Source organism: Danio aesculapii, chromosome 8, assembly GCF_903798145.1.
Source record: "Danio aesculapii chromosome 8, fDanAes4.1, whole genome shotgun sequence".
Classification (NCBI taxonomy): domain Eukaryota; kingdom Metazoa; phylum Chordata; class Actinopteri; order Cypriniformes; family Danionidae; genus Danio; species Danio aesculapii.
The window spans coordinates 42,894,880-42,920,394 of NC_079442.1; the positions used below are offsets into that span (position 1 = coordinate 42,894,880).

Consider the following 25,515-nt stretch of genomic DNA (forward strand, 5'->3'; position numbering starts at 1 on the left):
GAATAATTCAGGGGGGTTAATAATACTGACTTCAACTGTATCAAATATGATAATGTAGGCTTTATGGAATGTTTTATGAATATATCAACATCACACTGACTGCCCTGCTTTCTAGAAATCCCCCATCAGCCATTGAACACCCATATAGGTCAGCAAATGCAAGGAAAAAAAAATCTGCTTTGTTAACCGCAACCTCTTTTATTCCACCGCAACTGATTTAAGAACCAACCATTTCATCTAGCAATCCCGCAGTCTAATTTCCTCACAGAAACCACCATAACGTTTTCCAGAAGCATATCTATATCTTTCTCTGCCTAAGAATAGCAGTCACAAATCTACTGAAAACTGCCGTCGCTGTCACTGTAACACAGCAGCACTCAGTCCGCCATAAAAAAAAATGGAAAGATTTCACTGCACACGTTCTCTCACACAGACACACACAACAAAATCACACAAATGGACACTTATCCATAATCGCACACAGACGCAAACATCCATACAGACACATTTCGACTCAATATGCACTCATACAAGTAAACAACACCCATGCAAACTCCTCTGTGCTGTCAGACTAGATTATATGGTGCAGGAAACAGGGGCATGAAATCTGCGGCAGCTGCCCCGGGCTGAGAGACACAAGGCTGCAGGCACACACACATAGATTAGACACACACACATATCCACACACACACGATCCAATGCACAAGTGCTAGCGAGCAGACAGACACATAAGAAGCATGGTGAGAGAGCGAGAGAGAGCGAATTCCTTTTGAAAGTGAGCATCACTACGCCCGACTCACTTCCAAGGGCAAATCGCTTCAAGAGAGTCTCATAAGTAGCTATTGAAAGACAAGAAAAAGGCATGCACCACTGGCACTTCATTGTCAATCAGAATGTTACCTTGATAACACAGCAGAAAAAAAGAAATTACACTTACAGAGCCAGATTTACTAACAAATTGCGTGAGTGCAACCCTCTTACAAGAGTCCTATTATTTTTTTTTACACTTTTAACTTCCGTAATGTCGGTGTTTGAGCATGAAAAAGAGCTGCGAAGTTACAAAGTCACTCCAAAGGGAGTTTTTTTTCCCTCTGTATCAGTAAAGACTGTTTCTAAACTCCCTCAAACGCTTTGATTGAAGTTCGAAGTTTCTTCAGGGAACGCACACATGAAAAAATATCCTGAATTTAAATGATTCGAGGCCTGGCTGAGTTGTGTTAAGACTGGCGTACATGGTGTGAATTCTGATGGTTGGTAGATCGAATGTCCGTGCACACGTCACGAGTGAAAATCGTTCGGACGCAGTGATATATATGACAAGAGATATTATAATTTTGTGAATTCCGAAGCAAACCGCATTAAATACTGCACCAAAGACATGGACAGAGGGAAACATTGCTTACAATCATTATTTAACGACCCCTTTCTAGCCATCTAGACATTCATTCATTTTCTTTTAGCTTAGTTCCTTTTTTTTATTAAGAGTCGCCACAGCGGAATGAACCACCAGCTGTTCCGGCATATGTTTTATGCAGCGAATGCCCTTCTAGCCGCAACCCAGTATTGGGAAACACCTAGGGCTGGGCGATATGGCAAAAAAAATTATCACAATAATTTGTTTCATATCAGTCGATATCGATAATTATCACGAGAAATGTCAAATCTTTATATCTATTAATTTTATAGGATTTTCAGCATGCCAATCGCTTTGTACAGCTGATTTAACACATTTTGTGAAATGTTTTAGCTGTCTGACAATATAAATAATAAAATAATAAACAAAAGAATCTTAATTCAGCTTTTACTGTTCAAGTTTTCAACAACCAAAGTCATTACCTACAAGTTATTGGATATTTTTGTTCAACATCAAAATAAATAAAATAAAACACATTTGGAACACGTAAAAGGTGAGTTAATGGTGACAGTTTTCAGTTTTTGATGAACTTTCCTTTTAACGGTATGCTGAATTTAGAGCGAAATATCCTTTTATAGGCTATTTTATTTAGGGATGCTAACGACTACTTGATGATCGATTGATTGTCAATAACCCTTTAATCGATAGGCCTTATTGATGACTGATTAAGCATGAACATTTAAAGATTAAGTTATGCTTTGCACTGTGAGAAATGTCCTCGCATGACAATCAAGTGTGTGCAGTTTATCTTACTTATGCAGTCACCCTCTTGACACCACATATTGCGGGACGCATAAAAACCTGTTGTGCTCAGATCTCCGTTATATCCGCAGGTGTTTTAATTTTACCTCACAGACTGGCACGAATAGGCCTATGCAGACTCTCATTTTATAAATCGCGCATCACGGCTAAACATACGGTGAGCCTCTCCATTCACTCAACGAGTTTCTGAGCTCTCTCATCCTTCAGACCGAGTTTATTCTTCCGAGGTAAGCTAAGAATACTATCAGTGCAGGGAATAGCTTGTAAAGACTGTCCAGCTCATACTGCTTAAACCGCACTTCGTTATTGAATTAAAATGAACTTGTGAAAATAGTTTAATGGATTGCTTTGGCGCTAAAGCATATACTATAGCGGACTTGTTTTAAAGCATTTCACCTCAGATGTTATTCGTTTGTTTAGTGATGTTTCTTGTCAACAATGTCTGTGACAGTGACATTTTTTACCTTTTTTTTTTTACCCCTCCAAGTGCAACTAACACTGTATGGCTGTACACTTGCGTGCAGTATCCGGATGGGCAGGCTACAAAATATTATCATACATATATCGAGCTGTCATTATCGTTTTATCGGAAAAATGTCGTGATATATGGTGATAATTATCGATATCGAATTATCGCCCAGCCCTCGAAACACCCATGCACTCTTTCATGCATACACACACTTATACACTACGGACAATTTAGTTTATCCAATTTGCTTATACTGCATGTCTTTGGCCTGTGGTGGAAACCGGAGCACCCAGAGGAAAGCCATGCCAACACAGGGAGATCATGCAAACTCTACACAGAAATGCCAACTGACCCAGCCAGGACTCAAACCAGCAACCTTCTTGCTGTGAGGCAACAGCGCTAACCACTAAGCCACCGTGCTGCTCCCACCTGTGTTATTTTACCACCAAATTTGCATTCAAAGACATTTAAAAGCAATATTATGTGAACATGCTTTTTTTGGTGTGTGCTTCTGATATATCCTTGTACATCTAAAAGAACAGCTTGCAGCTTTTTGTGCATATGCTTTGGGTTTTTTTCATTCAGAAAACTGTTAATCAAGAGTTTAAACTGACAAGGCTTTAAAACAGGTGCAGATGTTTTGTTTGTTGCTGGAGGAATAACCAAGGCATGAGCTGAAAACGATCTGCATTCTTCTGGAAAGAGGATGTTGAGAAATATGTGATGATTTTTAAACTAACTTCGGGAAAAGCACACACAGATAGTAAACGCAACGAATTCTATATCAGCAATCCCACTAATCATTAAATCAGAATCAAAGAGAATTCCTATAAATAACCAAACTCATCATACCTCAGTAATCTCATCGACTTTGCATCCCTCTTCCACCCCAACCCCATACCTTTAACCAGATCCATACTAAACATGGGGAAGGGGGAGCTTTCTAGGATCGGGCTAGATGCTGAGCTCGTATTCCTCTCTTTCCTTTCCCAGAGCTCAGACGTTTTTCCGGCCTGAGAACCCTCTCCTTGGACAGCACGTAAAATATGCTTATTTTGATCTGTTTCCTTTGTGTGGGTGTGAACACATGAAAGCAGAAATAGAGTGCTTGGAGTATGCCTAAGAAAGGGAAAAACCCACTACCTGACAAAAGTCTTGTCGTCAATCCCAGTTGTAAGAGCAACAAATAATAACTTGACTTCTAGTTGATCATTTGGAAATGTGGCAGAAAGTAGACTTTTCTGATGAATCATCTGTTGAACTGCATCTCAATCCTCACGAATACTGCAGAAGACCTATTGGAACCTGCATGGACCCAAGATAATCACAAAAATCAGTCAAGTTTGGCGAAGGAAAAATCATGGTTTGTGGTTGAGATCTGCACAGTGCATGGCAACATCAACAGCCTGCGGTATCAAGACATTTGTGCTGCCCATTAAGTTACATTACCAACCACAGGAGAGGGCAAATTCTTCAGCAGAATAGCGCTCATTCTCATACTTCAGCCTCTTCAAAGTTCCTGAAAGCAAAGAAAGTCAAGGTGCTCCAGGATTGGCCAGCCCAGTCACCAGACATGAACATTATTGAGCTTGTCTGGGGTGAGATGAAGGAGGAGGCATTGAAGATGAATCCAAAGAATCTTGATGAGCTCTGGGAGTCCTGCAAGAGCGCTTTCTTTGCCATTCTAGATGACTTTATTAATAAGTGATTTGAGTCATTGCAGAGATGTATGGATGCAGTCGTCCAAGCTCATGGAGTCATATGCAATATTAATTGTTTTCCACTGCACCATGACATTATATTTTATACTCTACATTATTTCTGTTAAGTAACAAATACTTTGGCCTAAGCAAAGTCAGACCTTACTGTCCTAATTAAATAATTAAAAATGAAGGCATGATCATATTTTATTTTGGTAAAATAAGCGTAATCTAGAGGCCTTTGCCTTTCATATAAACCACTACTAATACAAAACAATCAACTATAAGTCAAGTTACTGTTTGTTTTTCCTATAACGTGGATAGGCGACAAGACTTTTGTCAGGTAGGGTATACTGCAAAAAATTGAGAGGAAAATCCTGGGAAAAAACATTACATCTTGTGAAAAGATATAGCTGGGTCTCAAAACTACTGTCAAGATTCATTAAAGTCAGATGAGTGACAAATATATGGTATGCATATTGTAGGAGTGTGTGAGGATGGGTTTAAATATCAGGTAAGATAAATATTTAAAAAGGAAACTTCACCCTTGACACTCTGTCCTTATTTGAATTCAAATTTATGCTGAATGCACAATATAAAGCTAACACCATCCAAACAACTACAATAGGCAAACTCATGTCATGATCCAAGATAATATATCATGAATTGGCGACATTTGTGTATTGTACATTTCGCTAAAGGATTGAGTGTCTCCCTTCTGCAGTGCCCTTCAAATGTGCAAAAATGCAACTTGGAAGTTGCCCAGAGTAAGTGAAAATGAGAGAGAGAGAGAGAGAGAGAGAGAGAGAGAGAGAGAGAGAGAGACTCAAGAAAAACTTAAATTAAGATAACAATATGAGCGTTATGGATGTGACATTTGCAGTAAAAATTTAAACATAAATTCACATAGAAAGTTTATGTTCACATTATATTGAAACATCTGTTTATATTTTCCAGAACAACTCACCACAGAGTTATGGGATCAGAAAAATATCAATCTGTAAACATGTTTTATATGTTATATGTTTTAAAATAAACATGCGTTATGGACGTGACCAAAAAAGTCTTTGAGTCTGAACAGTCTACAACATACTTTGTAGAAATTCTGTGAATTAAATTGCACAGATTTGACACCACTCCGTTATGGATGTGACCGATGTGAAACTGACTTTGGTAAATTAAATATAATAGTTTGAAAACATTGACAGTCATTTTTGAGTATTTCTAAAGCACTGTAAAATACTTGCTTACACAAAAAAACTTAGAAACGATTTCCATATTTTGGTGAAAACTTAATTTTCTTCATGGCAAGGTTAACATTTGCATGGAACTGCTCACATACACTAAAACAAATTTCAAAGATCGCCACAAAGGAATGAACCGCCAACTATTCCAGGATATGTATTACGCAGCGGCTGCCCTTCCAGCTACAACCCCATATTGGGAAACACCTAAACACCCTCATTCACGCACGCACGCACGCACGCACGCACGCACGCACGCACGCACGCACGCACGCACGCACACAAGCACGCACGCACGCACGCGAACACACACACGGACAAATTACAGTTTACCTACAGTATAGCGCATGTCTTTGAACTGTGGGGGAAACCGGAGCACCCGAAGGAAACCCATGTGAACACAGGCAGAACATGCAAACTCCACACAGAAATGCCAACTGACCCGACCAGGACTAAAAACCAGGGACCTTCTTGCTGTGTGGTGACTGCTAACCACTGAGCCAGTGCCGGCCCGACTTGAACATTTTAGTAAGCAGATATTAAAATGGTCCAATATTTGTTGCAGTTGCATCCTTGACTATTACCTTAAAGCTGCTTTGAATCATTTCACATTGCATAAAGCACTCTAGAAATTAAGGAAACAAATACATGCATGCAAACATTGCGAATAAAGCTGTGAATATGCACACTTTGAACACACACACACACACAGTTCCACAAGAATGATTTCAGCTACTCAGGCTGAATGGCACAAACCCTCTAACCCGAGCAGAACCACACTCATTTAGCATGCAGCCTGGCTTCCTCCAAAGCTTTTTCTTTTCCGAAAGCACCCTCTAATTCAGCATAATTGCTCCTTGTCATTTTGTGCAAAGCAACTCAAAAAAACAGAATGACTCAAGACATTATGGGGCAGGAGCCTGCAGGGTCAGCACAGCCCTATAACACCCCCCTGAGCTCAGCACTTATGCCTGTGACGAACGCAACGCATTACAAACAACAGATCGCATCGCAGAGCCCAATCCATCCCCTGAACAGACACTCGCATCAGTAGGAGACCGGCAAGATGACCGGCAATTTTTTATTGTTAATGTGATGTCGTCCACTACACTTTTTCTACACTTTTGACTTTACTACACTAAATCAATAGTCACCTTTATGGATTATGCTTATTAAATATGTGTGAAGATAATGGTGCTGTCTACTTCTTAAAGACAATTTATTGATTAATATTTAATACAAGCAAGACGTTGTCAACATAGCCTCATTCGGAAAACGTAGCCTTGTATACATTTCTGGAGATTGCGATTTTTGTAACCAGAGGTACATGTGGCTGTATTTTGTGTTTAAAATGAATGCTACGGGGTGGTACGATGCCGTTCCTTTTACCTCCATATGGACAGGTTTTCCGCTGTTACCAGTTTGTCCAGTGGCTCGCTACATACTTTGGAGGATTTGAGAGGCAAATCGGAGTTGACTGTGACGGCGAGGTTCGACCGGTGAAGAACGGTTCCAGAAAGCAGGTAAGAATAGGACAGAAGCTAAAAAATTAAATAAACAAGTAAATAACAGGGTGAGAATGTGGTAAATCCGAAATTGTGGTAAAAATTATGTGGCCGTGAGGGCTTTTCTTTTTCTGGATTGCTTTTCAAAACACTGTCGGTTGGGTTTAGCAAAGTGGATGGGCGCTGGTCAATTGGTGCTTTTGAAAACACTATCGATTGGGTTTATGGAGGAAGGAGGCCGGGCCAGTCGATCAGTCAGTCAGCTGGTCGACAGCGACCTCTAGTGAATTTACGCGATTTATTGTTTCCAAAAAAATACTACGATTTTTGACGATGAAGAAAACCCTCTCCTGACCTTTTTATTGAACATGCATGGAATTGATTAGATATTCCAATATTAATTAAAAAGCAGGGTCTTCTCATAGGAAAAGACAACTCAGCTATGAATAATAATAAGAAACCAACGAAATCACTCGGCTAGCAGATTCACGCTACGTCACTGATTTTGATCCCGCCCCAAAACATTATTTTAAAGCTGGAAGATTAAATTAGCTGACAAAAGCTCTAAATTATCCAGGTTTATCCACAATTAAAGCTAGCATAGGCTAACGTTGAATCTAACGTAAAATCTCAGAAATAGGGTTTCTTGAGGATTTCTTGAATTTAGTATTTAAAATTTTAATGGAAGTTGGCACAAAAGACATTTGATACACATTTTTTTATATTTGAGGTTGCCTAAAACGTCTTTTTGATGTCAACAAGTCAAACTGACTTGAACATTTTAGTTAGCAGAAATGAAAATAGTCCAATATTTGTAGCAGTTTGCATCCTTGACTATTACTGTGAAGCTGCTTTGAATCAGTTTCCATTGCATGAAGCACTATAGAAACTAGCACTATAGAAATTAGCACTATAGAAGCACTAGAGAACGGAGGCTGGGCCTTTCAATCAGTTGGTCGACAGCAGCCTCTAGTGGATTTACGTGAGAACAGCAGGCGCGAATGGCACTCGCGAGAGAAATTTGAAATCTCAAAAAGCATACACAGCGGCCTCTGGTGGATTCGCAAAAACAAAAACTACAAAAAATAAATTTAAAAAAGTACCTCCTGGGACGTATTTGGCACTCTCTAGAAATGTATATAGGGGTACATAATCAGAATGAGCCTGGGTTGGACGTTGTATTGGAAAATGTTAATTATCCCTCCATTTTTGGTTGAGGTACCTAATAACATGTTCCAAGTAGGTGTCGCTGCCCCCCGGAGACTTCCAAGTGGAAGGTATTACACCGCAAGTAGGTTGGGTGACCTCCAAGTGGGAGGGATTTTACGCTGCAGGTGGGCTGGGTTTAGGTGGTGTAGGTGGAGTAGACATTAATAAAATACATAAGGTTACTGTGAGGTTGGGTTTAGGGTTGGGGTAGGTGTAGGTGTAGGCATTAATAAAACACAACAGGTAACTGTGAGGTTGGGTTTAGGGTTGGGGTGTAGACATTCATAAAGCACAATTTTGGATTCTGTGTAATGTACAAGACATTAAATAAATAAAAACTCCAGTTTTGTACAGCCCACTTAGAGCGCAAGTCCCACCTACTTGGTGCTGGCTCCGACCTACGTTAGGGTCTTGAAAAGCTCACATGTACAGTAATTATTACTCACAAGTCATAATTGTATTACTCACAATAAGAAAAAAAATCCCTCTGTATTTAGTTATATCTGGGAGGTGTGAAGTTGTGGAATGTGAATTGCTGTTTGATTAGATTTATTTATTTGTTCTTTTTTTTAATGATTATTATTTAATTTTTTTCCTCTAAACTGTCTGAGGTAAGTTTTGGGTATTGGGCTTTGATTTATTGTAAAACCTTGTAAAACCTAATAAAGACATGTTATAAAAAAGTTACCGTTACTGTCAATTCTGTCCTATAAAGAGATATAAACACTTAAATTGTTACTCTCAGACCCCAAGAGTGCATTTAGAAAACACAAATTGCAGAAGATGAAAAAAACATACAAATAATTTTAATAATTGTAAATTTAAGAGAAAAAACAACCAATAAAGAAATGGGTATTTTTTAACACTGCGCCCCAATTTGAATGAAACATTTGTGCTTAATGCACAATGACAATTTTATGTTTTATTGTGGTTTTTCTTCTTGTTAGGCATTATTATAGTGTACCACAATTTCCAAAGCTAATTAAATATCACAAACATTACTATTTTAGGGCTGTAGATATTTACACTAAATGTTTGACATTGAAAATATATATTTTTAAATGTATTTCAAAGAAATAATTTCAGCAAGGCTGCATTTATTTGCACAAAAACTCATATTTTCAAAAGGTTACAGTGATTTAAAAAAATGCAATGAAATGTATTCACACAATAAAAAATTGAATCTTCCTGTGAATCTGTAAATTTTTTAACCCATGTATTTACATAATACTTGTAATAACTAATTATTTTTTTGCCTTTTCCATGATGACAGTGCATATTTTTTTACTAGCTATATTGAAAAATATTAGTATTCAAGTAGGGCTGCAACTAATGATTTTTTTTATTTATTATTTTTTCAGGGTTTTCACCTTTATAGTATAGGACAGTAGAGTTTATTGACAGGAAAGCATGTGGAGCAGAGAGAGGGGAAGGATCGGCACAGGACCACGAGGCGGGAATCGAATGATTATTTTAATTATTAATTAATCTGTCGATTATTTTTCCGCTTTATTGATGAATCGGATTAAAAAAAGCATTCAATTCAAACCTTTTATTCAAAACAGAACTAAAATCTTTAGAAATTTCACAAACTTGTTGTCCATAAACATCCCTGAGCTGTTATAATAATAATAATAATAATAATAATAACAATAATAACTGTTTTGTCCTGTTTTCAATCCAAATATCTAAAATAAATCTTAAATCAAGACACATACTAGACACGAGAAATAGCATTAGAAATTATGTCTTGTTTTCTATTATTTGAAAATAATAAATAATACAAATTTCACAGGAGGGAATTTTGTTTTTAGTTTTCTAAAGTAACACTAAAACATTTTTGCATATACAGTTTTGCATAAGTCAGAATTATTAGCCCCCCTTTACATTCTCTCTTTTCTTTTTTTAAATATTTCCCAAATTATGTTAAACAAAGCAAAGAAATTTTCATAGCATGTCATATTTTTCTTCTGGAGAAAGACTTATTTGTTTTATTTCAGCTAGAATAAAAGCTGTTTTAAATTTTTTTAAAACCATTTGAAGGTCAAAATTTTTAGCCCCTTTAAGCTATATTTTTTTTTCCTGATAGTCAACAGACCAAACCATCGTTATTCATCTTATTCTCCGCATACGAGTGGACGCAGCCACTGGAATATTTTAGGCTTGAGACTTCCGGTCTCATTCACTTCCATTCATTTTTAGATGTTAAAACAGCTCATTATGCTGCTTGATGTTGCAAACTGATATTTTATTATTATATGATTCTGCTTGGTCTGTATAGTCTGGTAAACACTTGTTTGTAGAGCAAGTAGTTTGACCGTTTTCAGCGGATTATTATTGCTAGTCATTTCTCTCATAGCTGATCGGAAGTTCTAAAACAATCGCAGAAATGAGCACACTTCCGCATCGAAGAATAAGGTCAATACAATAACTTGCCTAATTAGTCTAACCTGCCTAGTTAACCTAATTGAGCCTTTAATTGTCACTTTAAGCTGTATAGAAGTGTCTTGAAAAAATATCTAGTAAGATATTATGTACTGTCATCATGGCAAAGATCAAATAAATCAGTTATTAGAAATGAGTTATTAAAACTATTATGTTTAGAAATGTGTTGAAAAAAATCTGCTCTCCGTTAAACAGAAATTGGAGAAAAAAAATAAACAGGGGGGCTAATAATTCAGAGGGACTAATAATTTTGACTTCAACTGTAGTTTGGGTCAGTTAGACTTATTTTTGGGGCGTCAATACAATTTTTTTAAAAGATCCCATAAAACAAGGACAATCACAGCATTTTAAACTTTAATTTAAAGTAAAAAGTACTTGAAATCAGGGGGAAAGATCTCCAAACACTGCAGATAACCTTAAAATGACGGATAAACTGTTGCACTTTTACACTGCACTCGGTAATACTGTGTTCTGATTGGTCGATCGCTGCATCGTGCCGTGAAATATTTTAGCATAAAAACAATAAACTTGAATTAACATTTGTCTCAAGCAACCATTTTCCTATCCTAGTTTTCCATCTCTCACAGGTGTTTTTTCTTCAAAAATAATCCCATCTAAAGTGTGCATTTACATAAAACATATTTTCCAGACAGATGGCAATTACAGCTAAATCATCAGAGTGATATTATGCGACGTTTTGTGCTCCTGATCACCCCGTCTGGGTTTATTTGTCAATAACGACAGACTGACTCTTCATTAACCCTTACATAATCACTTCCATCAATACGTAATGAGCAAACATTATATACTGCTTAACAGACCAGTACAGTGCACTCAAACACAAACATACACAGATCTTTAAGATGTTTAATGAATGCACATTAACTGACGACCTGCTGGGCATTATATAAAGAAATAAATGTTGTATAATGACGGTCATTAGAAGATGTAGTCCAGTGAGTGGAGACACAGGTGATGTGAATGCTGCAGCAGATAAATGAGATGTTACAGATGTTTGTAACGTGTCTCACCGTGACAGTTTTAATGCGTCCTCCGCCTTTGGTGCAGGTCCATCCGGAGCGGTTGAAGAGCAGGCCGCAGATCTCACCCTCTGAACACGGAGACATCTCACACCACTGCTTGCTTTTCACTATCCGTGCTGCAAACACACAAACACAAGCTCTTATTAATATCACTATCTTAACGTGGTGATCCTTGGGTCAAATTTGGCTGTGAAAAACATTAAATATATGCAAAATTCCGTATTGTGTGACAGAATTTATATGACAATAAATCAGAATGAATATACACAGCCAATAAACTGAAACTTATGCACAAAAAGTACAAAGTGCCTTTTGTGAAAGCCCTGTGAAAAAAAAATATTCCAAGTACTTTTTAAAAACACACGCACAGGCACGCACACTCACACACACACACAGTTGAAGTCCGAATTATTAGCCCCCCTTTGAAATATTTTTTTCTTTTTTAAATATTTCCCAAATGATGTTTAACAGAGCAAGGAAATTTTCACAGTATGTCTGATAATATTATTTCTTCTCGAGAATGTCTTATTTGTTTTATTTAGGCTAGAATGAAAGCAGTTTAAAAATTTTTAAACACCATTTTAAGGTCAAAATTATTAGGCCCTTTAAGCAATTTTTTTTTTCGATAGTCTATAGAACAAACCAATAACTTGCCTAAAAACCCTAACCTGCCTATTTAACCTAATTAACCTAGTTAAGCCTTGAAAAATATAAGTGTCTTGAAAAATATCTATTCAAATATTATTTACTGTCATCATGGCAAAGATAAAATAAATCCGTTATTAGACAGGAGTTATTTAAACTATTATGTTTAGAAATGTGTTGAAAGAAATCTCTCTGTTAAACAGAAATTGGGGAAATAAATGAACAAGGGGGATAATAATTCAGGGGGGCTAATAATTCTGACTTCAACTGTATATATAGTTTCTTATTTACGTACTTTAAACTGTCCACCCAGTACATTTACACACACGCACGCACGCACGCACACACCGGCGGGTATCTGACAGTCTTTTTTTTTTGGTTTGTGTTTTCAATTCAATTCACCTTTATTTGTATAGCCCTTTTACAATGTAGATTGTGTCAAAGCAGCTTCAAATAAAAGCTCACAGTAAATTGGAACAGTGTCAGTTCAGTTTTTAGTGTTTAAGTTCAGTTTAGCTCAGTTCAGTGTGGTTTAATAATCACTACTGAGAGTCCAAATACCTAAGAGCAAATCCAACGATGCGCAGCTCTACAGATCCCGAACCATGCAAGCCAGTGGCAACAGTGGAGAGGGAAAAAAAACTTCACTAATTGACGAAAGTGAAGAAAAAAAACCTTGAGAGAAACCAGGCTCAGTTTTCATCTTTATTTTTTGTTTTTCCCTCTCCATTTGTATGAAAAAAGTGGTTAAAATTGCATCATTGCTCAATAAGCATTGACTTTTTGCAGTATTGCTAAAGATGATACATATATAAATAACCTTCAAAGTTAGAAAAAAAAAGTTTTTGACACTTTAAAAAATAAATAAATAAATAAAATAAAAAACAAAAAAACATTTTTAACACATTTTAACATAATAGTTTATGTTAAAAGCTTATGTTTTACACACGGATTCACACACATACTCTACGGTCAATTTAGCATATTCAATTCACCTATAGCGCATGTCTTTGGACTGTGGGGGAAACAGGAGCACTCAGACCAAACCTAGGCCAACACGGGGAGAACATGCAAACTCCACACAGAAATGCCAACTGACCCAGCCGGGACTCAAACCAGCGACCTTCTTGCTGTGAGGCGACAGTGCTAACCACTGAGCCACCATGCCGCCCAGTAACTGTTTAAAATGTTTTAAATTTAATTATTTAAGTTTAAATTCACAATGTTTATAAATTCCTCAAAAACATGGGCAAAATGAAAGGACTTAAAAAAAAAAAGTTATATTTTATGGAAAATGTTTTATTTTGCGTAACTGTAAAGCTGCATGATATGCTGAAAAGGTTGTAACTTGTTCTGTAAGACTGCTATTTGTAAATGTGATCATTTGAAATGATCACAAATATTATTTGGATATTTTATCCTCCAAAACAATCTAGTGATAATTACTTTGGTTTGTCTCGAATATTAACAATAAAATTAGTATTAATATTGAGATTCTGGTCACTTCTTATTTATGGTGTTATATATATATATATATATGGTGTTATTGTGTGAGCATCAGATAAATCCAGCTTGATCTAACAAGAAAACTTAAGTATTTTACGTTTTGTCAGTTTAGTGGCTAATTAGTATGAATTCATACAAGTTTAGTCATACGAAAATGTATGATTTTAAAAAGGAGGCATGGCACCCAACCCCACCACCATTTGGGTGATGAGCAAATCGAACTAAATTGTACAAATTCGATCTTACGATTTAGCCACTAAATCAAAAAGTTGCGAATGAGATAGCACTGAATCGCATTGTGGCAATAATTATCAAACTATCAAATTTTAAAGGATCAGGCAAAATCTTAAGTATTAGTGAGAAGCATTTGTTCACATACATACATAAATATATATATACATACATAAATACATACATATATATATACATACATAAATACATACATATATACATACATATATATATATATATATATATACACACACACATACATATTTACATACATACATACATACATACATACATACACATATATATATACATACACACACACACACACACACACACACACACATATATATATATATATATAATATATATATATATATATATATATATATATATATATATATATATATATTCACAAATTCCTGATTTTTCTGTTGTTCATTAAATAAACAGTTTGATTAAGAACTGAACATATTCTATGCGTATATTTTTTGCATGTCACATAGCGTTAAGGGCTAAAAACAAGATGGTATTTATATATCCTTTAACAAAATATGAAGGGCTCAATTTTGGAAAAATACATTTTCTTTACAAAAATGTTTTGGTACAAATTTGATCATTTGCTTAATTTTATAATTATTTATAGTTACAAGCATGCTGAAAGGTCAAAGGAGACCGCTAGACTCACATTTAAAATGTTTTAAAAAATCATGAAAAACTCAAATTAGTAATATACAGTGAATTTTAATAGCTTTTTAAACTGTTTTTTTAATTTGTAATATACAGTGAAATTAATTGTTTTTTTAAATAGTTTTTCTTTAAATTCGGAACTTTTTAAACATTAAAATGTCAAGATTTCCAGTGCAAAATTTATGCTCTGCTTATACATTCAGCACAAAAAAGGTCAAAATTAATTTGTAAAATGAAAATGTGTGTTTAACGTCTGCCGTATTACTTTTACTTTTATTATTAAATAATTTTGTTACTACAAACCTTGAAATCCAACAGGCGTCACATAAAAACCACCCAACCTTTATATTCAACATAAAATATGGATTAGTGTATGAAAGTGGATTTGAGATTATGGCAAAGTCATGCATGTTTCAGTAAGCAGCCTGCAGGCCTTGATTCACTGCACACTTCATTATCTTCACGTTGGAGAAGCGAAACCATCAAACGACTCTAGGAGAGCTACATCAGACATGTGTGAGCACAGAGGCTCCCTCTGTCACTTCTCTTGTTTGCTCTGCAGATCCATGTAAAACTCCATAAACCCCTGCTGCTCTCCTGCTACAGACGCAGATCAACCAGCATTCAGAAGGTGAAGGGAACAAAACAGGTCAAAGAGGATTTAGAGCATCAGATGAGTCTCGTTTGCGCACCAGGAATGAACAATAACAAGTGGCTTCCCTTTAAAGGAACACTGCACTCACTTTTTTTGGAAATAGGCTAATTTTATAACTCTCCTAGAGTTAAACTGTTGAGTTTTACCATTTCTGAATCTATTCAGCCAGATGATGCCAACTATCAAATACTTCAAAGACAACACATATACTTAATACACCAATACACTTCATTAAACATGTACATAGACATCAACAATATACTATATTGCTGCAGCTTAACTATGCCTATAGACCATTTTGATGGATGTAAACAAAAACAATGGTCCCAACTAGAGCTGTGCAATTAATCGAAAATCCGATTTCGATTTTTGCGTCAAACGATTATGAAAAACCATTAATCGAGATAAATGATTATTGCATCATACCGCCCCCTTTCCAGTTGTACACATTTGTTGCTCTGCAAAGCTCAGTTCCACGTGAAAATGACTCAAAGCATGTACTGTAATGTAACGTTTGCAGCACAGGATGCGCATCATTCATGTTTTTTAAGAGCGCAGGCTGTTGTGTGTGTGCGCGTGCTTAGCCTCAGAGATGAGCAGAGCACACACATCTAACGCCATCTTAATGCGAGCGCTTTAAAGGGTACCTATGGTAAAAAAATCTACTTTTCAAGCTGTTTGGACAGACATATGTGCATGTATGGTGTATAGACTGTCATATTGGGGTGATATAAACACACCCAGTGCTTTTTTTTTTCAATTTAACAACATAAAAAAACGGTGGACCAAATGGAGCGGTTTTCAAACCAGCCGCAACTTGACGTAGGAGAGCGGTCCCCCCGCCCACCAATATTGATTGACAGGCGCGTCATCATATCCTCAGTTTGTTGATTCACGTCCGCCATTTTCAGCGTGAGTCGAAGCGATATCACTAAAGGAACACCCTAGATCTATTTTTAGATGCAAGGCTCATTGGGCTCAACACAAGAGCAATATTCTCCACATTATCGCTCTAATCAAAATTATTGGTTGTATCTTTAGGTAAGTTTGCAAACATGTGTACTTTTCATTGAGTCTACCTTATACTTCAGCCGTTTGCATTTCTCGCGATCCCAGAAGCTCCCTGTGATCTTAACTAGCATGCGTTTTAGAATTCTAAACATCGGTTTCTATCAGGGTACACTCAAGTCGACGGCTGGGCGCAGCGGACCGCTGCAGAAACCTATGTTTAGAACTCAAAAATGCGTGGCGCGACGATTCGGGACACTTTAGGTTTCTGGTGCGCCACAGAGAGTGTCTGGTGTGCCGTGTCGCGGCTTCGAGCGGCGCATCAGGTGCCTCAGTCAAAGTTAATTCAGTGTGCGTGGTTATTAGTTTGTGTGTACAAGCTCGGCACTTGAAACTAGCACACAGTTGGCTGTAAAACTGTACAAAGACACAAATGATTTTCTACTCTCTGCTTAGTCTGTGTCAGAGTCGTACATGTACGACTGAATGGTGATCCTCTTACTTCAGCTCCTTCTCGCAGTCTGCCTGTCAGTTTCTGTTGCAAACGCAGAGCGGGTGAGCTCATGGCCCCGCCCCCTTGTTACGTTGGCTTAAAGTACAGTTTGTTTCATATTTTTATTCTATTGTATTTATTTCTATTTATTTATTTCCAGCTCATAAAAAATCTATCGAAGTAAAAGTATTAAACTCATCGAAAATATGTACTTAAGTAAAAGTGGAAATAGGAGAAAAAAACAATACTCCAGTAAAGTACAGATACTGCCTTTTAGTACTTAAGTACAGTAGTGAAGTAGTTCTACTTCGTTACTATACATCTCTGCAAAAAAGTGGTACCTGAGATTAACAGGCTTTAAAGAAATTGTTTACCTAAAAATGAAAATAATTTGTGTATATGACAGCGTATGTAACAAAGTCAGAGTAGTTTTATATGTTATTCCATGGTGTGTAACGGTGTTGGGTGGTTGCTTTTATTTTGAAACTTTTAAAAAGTGAATAAACCCCTCATAAAACTAACCTATACACCACTATGGGTTAAATCCATGTCTAATTAAGTGGTTCAATGTCTTTTTATAACAGAAATATTTTAAAACTTTACATAATAAACTCCACTTTTGATTTTATTAACTAAAATGCATCTTAATATGAGATCAAATTTAGCTCCGATTTGCAAGATACCAAAGTCAATATGAACGCAAACATTTCTTACGCAATATTTTTAAATACACTGTAAAACCCAAAAATTTAAGGTAATTTAAACTATTTGAGGAAACCGATTGCAACAAACCATTTAAGTACAAAAATGAGTACTTATGAACTTACTCCATTTGAGTAAACGATGCAATTTGAGCACAGTAAAATCTGATAAATGAAGAGAACTCAAACCAACTGAGTACTGTAAAACTCAATAAGTTAAGACAACTCAAACCGTTTGAGGAAACCAATTGCAACAAACAATTTGAGTTAAAAAACTAATCTATATGAGTACTGTGAATTGCTCCATTTAAGGTAAAGTTATGAGGTATTTAATTAACTCATTACCTTCAACACTGAGTTCAAAACTCTTTTCAAATAAGTAGAATTAACTTTCAGTACAATTTGAGTTAACTACACTCATTTCATTTGATAAAGTTGACTATTGGGTTTTACAGTGAATGTATTACTGGAGTCAATTTGACAAGAAAATACTTCAATTTAGTTCTTCTCCTACACATATTCCTTATTAAATTAACAGCATTTCTTTGTAATTGTGAAACTGCAACCCATCCTCAAAAATGTACTCCATTTTACCTCTGAAATGAACCCGAGAGGTAGCACCACTAACTTTTATTCGTTTTCACGCAAATTAGAGGGCAGATTATCAATTAATGAAGGCTTGGCTTCTGCACGGTTCCTTGCACAACACTTTTAACATTTGCTTTTACATTTTAATGTGTGCATCACTTAGATTTCTACATTAATTTGGCTTTTCCAATGCAGTCAGATGACTGGTAGCTCAGAGCGTTAAGAAATTGCGCTTGTGTTGTGAAGCCACCTCCGCGAGCTCAGCTGTGAAACTAGGTAAAACGCCATGGCTGCTTAAGACACAGCATTTTTTTGTTGCACATTTCTTATTTTACACTATTGGTTGAGTTTAGTGTAAGGTGATATGATGTTTTCAAAAGCGATAAATCGCTAACCTTTTAGCACCACTCATTTGTTACTTGATGTGCAAAGTGATGTGCAATTTGTGCATATGCTGCGAAGCAGTGTCAGTCACACATTTCCAAGCATATTTAACATCTTTTTTTTTTTTAAATGCCACTCACTCATTTTACTGCCTCAGAACATGCAAGAAAAAAAAACATCCATTCATTTCCTCTCAAAGGAAATTTGAAGAATAACTGTTTAACTTTTAAAGACTGAGTGACATCCCAGGTTGTTAATTAATTTAAATGCCTGTTGATCCCATCTGTTCATATTAATTCAACTCATCTATAAAATAATCATGTTTCATAGAGGAATTTGAGTGGAAAAACTACATTACCCATGATGCCGTTCAGCAAATTGCTGTGAGTGTGTTTAATTAAACTGCAGTTCTTTCTCTGTGTCATGCTATGGAAGTTATGAACTCATATAAGGTACATATACCATACATGACCCTGGAGTCTTATGTTGCACGGGTATATTTTTTGCTGATAAAAATACATTGTGAAGGTCAAAATGATTTTTCTTTTATGCCAAAATCATTAGTATTTCCTACTAAAAATATTTAAAAACTCAGTTTTTATTAGTACTAAGCACTCTATTTTAAAGGCGATTTTTTCAGTATTTAGATTTTTTTTTCTCTCAGTTAAGCTGCAAAACAGTCACCTTTGCCCTTTTGTCAGATTTTCATAAACTTGTTGCTTCAAATCAAAAGTTTGTCATGTTGTGATTCTCCTCATACTGTAACTAGTTAGTTTAGTTCATGGTTGTTGACCCAAAAATTAAAATTCTGTCATTATTTACTCATCCTCCACTTGTTTCAGACATGTTTGAGTTCCTTTCCTCTGTTCAACACAAAAAAAGATTCATTCATTCATTTTCCTTCGGGTTAGTCCCTTTATTTATCAGTGGTTGCCACAGCAGAATGAACCACCAACTTATCCAGCATTTACGCAGCGAATGTCTTTCCAGCCGCAACCCAGTACTTGGAAACACCCATACACTCTCACATTTACACACAAACTCATACTGTACACTATGGCCAGATTAGTTTATTCAACTGCGCATGTCTTTGGACTGTGGGGGAAACCCACGCGAACATGGGGAGAACATGCAAACTCCACACAGAAATGCCTGCTGACCCAGCCGGGACTCGAACCAGCCACCTTCTTGCTGTGAGGCGACAGTGCTAACCACTGAGCCACCGTGTCACCATAAAGGAAGATATTGAGAAAAACATTGTACTTCCACAGTATTTGTTTTTCCTACCATGGATGTCAATGGTTTGGTTACCAAATACAACATTCTTCAAAATATCTTCTTTTGTGTTTAACAGAAAAAAAAGAATCTCATACAGCTTAGAGGGAGATGGAGTAAATAGTGAGTATTTTATCTTTTTACTTAATCAAAATGGGAAAAATGTTTCTAGAATGCAATCTATACAATAATTTTTGCAAAAATGTCAACATATTTTTCACAAGCATGGGTTGAAATTGTACTACTAACTCCTACTGAATTATGCTTTCCATATTAATTTAAGATAGAGATGCCCAAACTAGGGCCCTCGGGCCAAAGTTGACCTATGGTAACCTTTGATTTGGCCCGCCATCCCATCTGATAAGAGAGGGAGAATGATGGCGATGGTTTAGAGATTATAATTTTTAATTTAATGTAACCTTTTATTAGTTTAGTTTATTGTTAAACTACTAAAAACGGCTAACAAAAATGTAAAGGTTTCAACTTAAGTGCTGTAATTTAGTTTAAAAAGTGCATACACATTTAAAATGTTCAATTTTAAAATGTTATAAATGTGATTATGTTTTTATTGCAATAAGTTATAACTAAAAAGTTACACTGCATTGGTTAATATTGCAAAGTCATGTTTTCTATTTATTTTTTAATATTTTGAAATAAATGAGAAAATTACTGATGGCAGCTTTAATGTAAAACAGAATGGTACAATTATCTTTGGGTCATGGCTCTCAATGAAGTTTCATTTGTAGCCCTTTATATGAAAAAGTTTGACCACCCCTGATTCAAGAGAATCTCACTATATCTCAACGACCGAATCACTTTTGTCATTAGTTTTATTCATCTGAAGGAATGCTAGGAGAAACTTGCCAAAGTTGCTGCTAAACGAAACACAACCCGAACACGGACGTGCACAGAATTCATTTCCAGGATTAAGATGATCCTTAAATTCTGAGAAATCCTCAATTTCATTAATATACCATCCCCGTGAGGCCTCAGTTCCTTGATTACTCCGTCCGTGCAATTTTCTGCACACAAAGGCTCAGCTCTTTTTTCTCTCGAAATTTCCTGCCACCAGACGCTTAAGATATGTTTACAACCATTTCTCCTGATCTGAAACACAGCAGGTCTTTCATGGCAGTTCTTATGAATATTGAGTGTGATAACGCTATCAAAGCTCCATCCCCGAATTTATCAAAGTAAGTGGCGCGGCTGAAATGAAGGATTATGGCTTTAAACCGATCCGGAGCAAAAAAGCGGTGGACGGCAGAGCCAGCGCTACAGATCTCATCCAAGTTCCTCCGTCCCCGGGGGGCTGAAAACAATCAAATCCATCCCACATCCCATAAACAAGCCTCCCTCTGAGGGACAGTATTCAAAAGCACAAATACAACTGGGCCATGAAGAACGAAAACAAAGAGCGCTAAAGAAAATCAATGGGCTTAAATGAAGCTGGAATGCTCCGCCGAGGTATTTAGCGCGCAGTCGGTCAGGGTGTCTGAGCTGCGATGCCTCATGCTGAGGAATGGCTATATTGAGGTAACGCTTGCGATTACACACTCCACTTGAAAGAAGAACCGGGTGTGTGTGGACTCGTTTTTTTCATCTGTGAGAAATATCTTGTGAAAGCAAATAGCGCACTGGGAAGGCTTTGCTTCCAAGTGGGAGATCTAGGCCCAGCAGGAGAAACAAATTGAATGAAAAACTTCTAGCTGTTTTGGTATCAAAAAAAACTTTGTAGTACCCCTCAAACTATTATTAGTACTGACTTCAAATAAAACTTTAAACCAGTGGCATGCTGGTCATGCAAGTTAGGAACTCATATAAGGTAGATCTACAGTTGAAGTCGGAATTATTAGCCCTTCTGGATAGTTTTTCTTCAATTTCTGTTTAATGGAGAGACGATTTCAGTCAACACATTTCTAAACATAATAGTTTTAACCCTCTGGGGTCTGAGGTGATTTTGAGGCCCCTAAGATGTTTTGACATGCCCTCACATTTGAGCTTATTTCAGCTACTTATTATAAGCTTCCTTTTACAGCATCAATAATGTAATTTAAATAAAACCTAATCATAATTTAGTTCCTCAAGCGTAAAATATTATGAATGAGCGTTTAAATGCAAGCGCCGTCAGGTGAGCCTGCCACATAAAACATATACCGGAGTAATTAGTGGTTCATTCCGCTATGGGGCAGCCCATGATAAATCAGGGACTAAGCCAAAAGATAGTGAGTGAGTGAATACTGTAGCAAATTAATGTCCGTATTTTAAACACATGGCATGAAACAATAATTTAATGCAGTGCATCTTGTCCAGTTTATATCATATCTCAGGCAGTGAAGGCCATTGGTTATTTTTGATAAACTTTGATAAACGCTGCAGTTTTATAATGGCATGACAGTTCATTGAAAATGTGAGAGCTGTCTTGTTCAAAATTAAAAGTCCTCGTGCATATATCTTATTCATATAAAACAGATTTTGAAATGGTCAAACACAAAAACTTTTGAACTTCTACTCATAATAATACTGCATATAAATCTAGCGAGTTCTGAATTTAAACTAGTACTGGATCTGTGAAAGTCATAATGCTATAGTACTTATACCAGGGGTGCCCAAAAGTTTTCGTATAAAGGGCCAAAAGCCAAATATCATTGAGAGCCATGGACCAAAGGTAAATATACAAAGCTACTGTATGTTACATTAAAAGTTGCCATGGGTAATTTCCTAATTTATTTCATAAGTCAAAAGAAAACATTACTTTAAATCATATTAACTAATGCAATATAACAATTAAAATGATAACGTATAGCAATAAAAATATAAACAATCACATCTATAGCACAGTGGAGTTCAATGATATCAAACTAGTCAAGCAGAATCTGCCTTTGCTTTGACTTGTCCTCTATCCGTCGGGTGACGGTATGTACATTTAAACTAAATCTGATTAATTTGCACCATTTAAGTGAAATATTTCATTTCTGTTAGCTTTTAATAATAAAACAAACAAGGTTATATTAGACTTGAATTGACAATCTCTAAACCATGGCCATCGTTCTTGCTCTCTTCTCAGATGAGATGGCAGGCCAAATCAAAGTTTACTATGGGTAAACTTTGGCCCACGGGCCCTATTTTGGGCATCCCTGACTTATACTTTAGTACTTATTAGTACTAATAATATTATACTTCAAATAGTACACCTATAGTACAATACTAGCCCTAACACCAACTAATAACCTGACTTTTACCTTGCATTCAAATCAAAGCTACTGTGCATGGGACAGTCAAAGCCACTAAAGCAATAGTTTACAAATAGCTTTCTTTTTTTTAGCTGAGATTATTACAAATAAGAGCTATCAAAATACAAACTGCAATGCATGTATAAAATATTCATAAGAACAGTAAACAAATTCATCTTTCTTAGCAGCAAATATTAATCTAGGCAACAGAACAAAAAACAGCATTAAGCATGCAAACACTTACTTACAGCTGTTTCCCGTGACTAATCGCTTCTATTGAAATAAATAAATACTAGAAGTTGAACACTCAAAATCTAAACTAGTACTCATACTACAACTATACCTCCACTAGTCTAAATGCTTATTCTATTACCAGTCCTGCCAGTCAACTATTATTTCATGCACCAAAATACCAGGAGCTGAAAATAGGAGGCGCATAGAAGGAAAACAACTTGCAGAGATGAATCATTCTTTTCTATAACCTCTCAGTCAGTGTTTCATCGGCGGAAAGACATCAATTAAACAGCCTGTAAACAAGTCACATACCATTACATTTACCCCAGGAAAGCTATTCAGTGTTGATATATCTTGTTAGTCAGCTATAATAAAACAAACTTCAAGAACATTTTGTTAAATGCACACACCTCATTACTTACTAAACATATTCATACTTAACTTGTGGCCTTTTTATTTTATATACACTCGAATTAATCTGTCATGAAATCAAGCTACTACAGACATTGTTTAAATGTGTGTTTCATCAAAGAGAAAGAGAAGAAATATATTTCTATCTTAAAAAAGCTGAGAGTAAAAAAAAAACAACTTCCTGCAAGTTTATATACACGAGTCTGCAATTGTCGAGTGTTGACTTGCATTTATACAGTTGAAGTCAAAATGATTAGCCCTCTTTTGAATTTGCTTTTCTTTCTCAAATATTTTCCGAATTATGTTTACAGATATTAAATGTTTCATAGTATATGAATAGTTTCATAGTTTAACAGATAATAAATATTTCATAGTATTTCATCTGAAAAAAAGTCTTATTTGTTTTATTTGGCTTGAATAAAAGCAGTTTGATTCCAGACAGAATTGTTGTATTATATATTATATAGTATTATATATTATATAGTATTATATATATATATATATATATATATATATATATATATATATATATATATATATATATATATATATATATATTACGTTTTTGGTTGGCCATCTGTTTGTTTCTAATGAGTCTTCTGTTTTTGTTACTGCAGTTTTTGTTACTGCAGTCTATATATATAAATTTTCCCCCCTAGTATTAATATCTGCCTTATGTGGTAGGCTTTTTCTTATCTTTCTAATATTGCAAGACACTGTGATTGACTTTTTCCCCACGATAAAAACAGAACTAAGAATAATAATTTTGAAATAATTTAGAGAAAATAAAGATCTAGATACTTCCTTGGAATTTAGGCTTTAAATAAAATAATTTGTTCACTGTGTTCTTTTTTATATTATCCGAACCAAAAAAAATCATGTCAAGATTTGTATTTATCTGCCTATATAGTGGTAATTGGATTCAAATTATGCTTGAATGTTGAAATGCTTCCTATTAAAAAGAAGGCATGGCATGAAACCCCACCCATGATTGGTTGGCATAACAAGAGGCAGTGGGTGCACACTGTATTTTTAAGTTATTTTTTTAATGTAACTGTATTTATATTAGGATGTATTTTAGGTTTAGTGTATGTTATATGTTGTCTTGTGGGTGTTTATGTACAAGTGAACGTTTATCTAAAACAAATCTCTCCTAAGGGAGACAATCATTTTTACCTTAACCTTCAACCCAGTTGTCATTGGGGGATGAGCAATTCATACTAAATTGTATGAATGAGACTGTACGAATTAGCCACTAAATCAAAAAGTTACGAATTGCTGTGAGAGATCATAGGGTAATCATGATATTTCTGGCCTAGAAATAAAAACACATACTACAAGTTCAAGATCTCTGGTGTAGTCAATAAAAAAAAAACATTCTCATCTCATCCTAAAATGGAAACACCTTACACAAACAATACGAAAAACTTGCTGAACCACTGCCGCCTTTAAAGCCCTGATCTAAAAACAAACCTTTAATATAAACTAAGAATATACCCTTAATTATCATTAACGTGCATGAGACGCAAATGTGCACACATGTCTCATTGGGTACGGCAAAGTGCTCTAACTAGGCCACACAGGGAGCAGAGACCGGCAGATTACAGCGCGCGTGAAGTTTAGCGGATATTTTGGTACCCTATTTGTTTCATGTGAAGCCTGATGAGGCTCCTGAG

General features: G+C 35.9%; 1 protein-coding gene across 1 annotated transcript in view; it reads right to left on the bottom strand.

Annotated features, from left to right (window-relative positions):
* tafa5l (TAFA chemokine like family member 5, like) overlaps positions 1-25,515 on the bottom strand; it is a 146,834-nt gene that overhangs the window by 48,739 nt on the left and 72,580 nt on the right. The window contains exon 3 of the mRNA XM_056464026.1: positions 11,780-11,907. Within this exon, the coding sequence (XP_056320001.1) occupies positions 11,780-11,907 (128 nt within the window). The remainder of the gene's footprint in view (positions 1-11,779; positions 11,908-25,515) is intronic.